The sequence below is a fragment of the Terrapene carolina genome, unplaced genomic scaffold, assembly GCF_002925995.2.
Source record: "Terrapene carolina triunguis isolate 2854851 unplaced genomic scaffold, T_m_triunguis-2.0 Scaffold517, whole genome shotgun sequence".
Classification (NCBI taxonomy): domain Eukaryota; kingdom Metazoa; phylum Chordata; order Testudines; family Emydidae; genus Terrapene; species Terrapene triunguis.
This window is the reverse complement of record NW_020664868.1, coordinates 1,300,989-1,304,605: the sequence shown is the minus strand read 5'-3', so window position 1 is coordinate 1,304,605 and position 3,617 is coordinate 1,300,989. Positions and strand designations below refer to the sequence as shown.

Genomic DNA, 3,617 nt, shown 5'->3' with positions numbered 1-3,617 from the left:
CAGTGCGCTCTGACCACACCCCGATCCGCCCCCTGTCCGCCCAGGGGGACAAGTGTTGTCGCTCCTGAGAAAGAAAAAACCAAACCCTTTCATCTGGAACAGCTGCTTCGAAAAAGGGCCAATCCTGAGAGAACCCGGACAGGTGGCAACCGTACCCTCCATCCACGCCGACCAGTAAAGGTGCCCTGCGTAGGGGGTGGTTCTCAGATTGTTCCTGCTCACTTGAAGGCCCCTTTATGCTTCAAGAGAAGCAAGGCCCCAAATGTTGATAAACCTCTGACCTTTATTCAGGAGCCCAATCCTTCTCCCAGTGCCCAAAGGGAGTTGGATCAGGCCCTTTCTTCCTCAGTTACAGAGCCAGCCTGACCAGCACCCTCCAAATTCTCCCCACCAGGTGACCGTCAGTGACACCGGACGGTACCCAAAACAAGAACTGAGTGGGACGAACCTTCTGAAGAGTTCAATGGCTTTAAAGGTAGGCTCAAAGGCTGGACTGTCGCCCAGCAGGGTACTCGGGAGCGAGAACAGAGGCACCACATTATTAGCTCCTCGGCACAACTAGTTTCATCAGGCACGTCCCTGGGTGGTAACGGATGCCGTGCTGGGAAAATCTGCCAAAGGGATTAACAAGGCGGCTAGGAGAGTTTTTCCTTGTGCGGGAATGGGGGGCTGGGAGTGACACATCAGATCACAGGCCAGATAGCAGTGGATCACTCTGCAGATGGAATTATTTCCGAGCTGATTCATGGTCTCAAAATTGTTTCGGCTAGGGTGGTATCCAGTGGAGTTGTATCGATTTATACCGGCTGGGGACCTGGCCCAGTAGCTCCAGATAAAGACAGTGCTGTATGTTAGTACAAGATACATCGGGCCAGATGCTGTATATTGGCCACTGAGAGCCCCCCCAGAAGGGGAGCTCTCAGGTGTCAGGCCTGAGAGCGAGGGCTGTGGGCACGAGAGGGCGGCCAGCGTAATCTAGAGCTGCCTCAGAGCGCCAGCTGGTGGTAGGATTGGGGAGAGCGGAAAGACTTCCCTGCCTGTTCTTCACACCCTGCACTGCGCACCACATGGCCCAGCCCAAGGATCGGGCCCTCTGATTCAAAGCAAACATGCCGACAACTCCCTGTGGCTGGAAGGAGAAGCTTCTGACAAATCTATAAGAGGAGGCCATTCAAAGTCCCTCCCTAATGAGCTCGTTAAATTAGGCCGAGTGACTGAGATTGCCTCACCACCTCGGCTGGAGATTGGATAGAACCCACGCTGAGACAAGTCCCTCCCTGAAGGTTCTGGTTCGATCCAACATCGGAGGAAGAGACAGAGCCCAGCCTCGAGACAGCCCCGGTATAGGAGCAATTCGCCCTCAGATCATCTGTGAGATCTGGCTATATAACATAGGTTTACACTGGCTCGCCGCGCGAAGAGGTCTGATTCTGATCTGACACCAGATTGAGCCTGATGTCACTGGAATTGCTCCTGATTTAAGCCGCCCTCAGAACCCCCACTGCTGTAATGGCCACAGGGCTCCGTTAGTGCTCTGCCGATGCTGTTGATCCAGAGTAAATCCACTGACTTCCATGGTGTAAGTGACGTAAGAACCTAGCCCTCGATACTTAGACATGGAGAAATGAGATTGGTGTCCCTTCTGCCCTGAGCGGTTAGCCAAAATCCGGGGGCTTGCGGCTTCTTTCCAGCAGAAGGAGAAATTGACGATGGTACAATCCTGTTCATTTACAAACGTCTACCGAGGTTCCGGCGTCTCCTGGTGCCATCCCAGTGCTCTGTCCACTAGGCCATGCTGCCTTCTAGGAGCCAGCTAGGCCGGCATCCTGGCTCCACAGGATCTGTGCTATGCCCCAGCTTTTAAACAGTCCCTTAGAGGACTCCCGTCAGTGGGCCCGATGCCCAGAGGGTCCCATTCTGCCTTCAGTGGAGGCCACATGGTGTCTGGGCTCCAGCCCTCCTGCCTCACCCCGGGAGTTCTGCTGGCAAGTCCAACTGAGACTGACTCCTGGTCAGAGACTCGTGCGCTCTGCAGGGACCGGTGCACCTCGGCAGGTGCTCACAGTGACGCCAGGCGGCCTGGGTTCATTAGCCACCTGGAACCCAGCACCGTTAAGTCCTTGGGTTACAGAGAAGCAAAGGTTGAGATATAGTCCATCCTGGCCACGCCACAACTCCCCTGAGCCATCCTCTCAGTCTCTGTCCCTTTGTCTGTCAGTCCCAGGTGAGCCCTTCACCCGCCTCTCCTATTCCAGCCTCCTGTCCCCTCCTGAGCCATTGTCCTCCTGCAGATCCTTGCTGAGTTCAGATGTTCCACCGGCCTGACATCCCGGTTCCTAGCTGTTCAGTCGTTGGGGTTCCCGTTGTCTCTTCTCTATTGATCTGGGTAGGGTTCAGCCCGTCCTTTAACGACCTCCGGGTCCCACCCCAGACAGTCATGTGACACAAACACCTCCATGTCTCCAGCTCTGTCAGGTAAGTCCTTGCTATGCACATCGATGAGAACACTATCACAGAAGGGTCCCGCTTCGTCACAGCAGGCACAGGATAATCTGCCCCCCACATTAGGTCTCATGCTGACCCCTCGTCACCGGCAATTGGATTAAAAGGTTTAATAGCCCTTCTTCCAGATCTCTGTTAGCATTAGCGATGATAACGCTGGGTGACCTTGTTATCCATATGTACTGCCAGTCTGGCTAAGTTCTTCTCCTCAATGACATCCTGTGGCAAGGAGTTCCACAGTCCGATTACAGTCCAGTGAAAGCCTCAGATTCTTTCCTGCAGTGAGATTGGCTCAGTTCAGGAGTATGGGGGCTGTCGGGCTGCTTCTGTGGTTCTCTGCATCTGCACAGCTTCAGCCCCAGCGTAGGTCAGAACAAGGACCCTGAAGGTTCCCACCATGTGTTTCCTCCGGAGAACAAGTAGTATTGGACATTGCTGGGAGTGGGCCGGCTCCGTGGTCTGATCTGCCGGGGCAGCAGCCGGGATATCAGGTGAGACAGGCCAGTGATGTGATCAAACACAGCAGGAGGCAGGATCCCAGACTCCATGGGCCAATGGGCTGATCCAGCGGGACAAGGAGGCGGGATACAGGGCTGGACGGCCCAGTGAGCTTTGACTCCTCTTGTCAGTGACAGGACGATGGACTTTTCATTTGTTTGGTCCTAACAGACATTCATTTTCGATTTAAACATTCCAGGTTATAAATGCGGCAACAAATTGTTACCACTACACAGCGTCCGGCCCAAAACTCCAGGTAACTACTGGGTCTGAACCCCTGGGAAAGGCAAATTAATGAGACTCTATTAACATTTTGTTGGGATAATGGAGCAATAATATCATCTAATCTATCTATCCCCATCCACCCCCTCTATCTAATCTATCTATCTATCTATCCCCATCCACCCCGTCTGTCTATCTATCCCCATCCACCCCCCTCTATCTATCTATCTATCTATCCCCAGCCACTCCCCTCTATCTATCTATCTATCCCCATCCACCCCCTCTATCTATCTATCCCCAGCCACCCCCTCTATCTATCTATCTATCCCCGTACACCCCCTCTATCTATCTATCCCCATCCACCCCCTCTATCTATCACCATACATCCCCTCTAT

The 3,617-nt window shown here is 53.6% G+C and overlaps 1 protein-coding gene across 1 annotated transcript in view; it reads left to right on the top strand.

The window, feature by feature from the left end:
* CATSPERG (cation channel sperm associated auxiliary subunit gamma) overlaps positions 1-3,617 on the top strand; it is a 37,205-nt gene that overhangs the window by 26,585 nt on the left and 7,003 nt on the right. The window contains exons 20-21 of the mRNA XM_029913197.1: positions 395-475; positions 3,200-3,256. Of these exons, the coding sequence (XP_029769057.1) occupies positions 395-475; positions 3,200-3,256 (138 nt within the window). The remainder of the gene's footprint in view (positions 1-394; positions 476-3,199; positions 3,257-3,617) is intronic.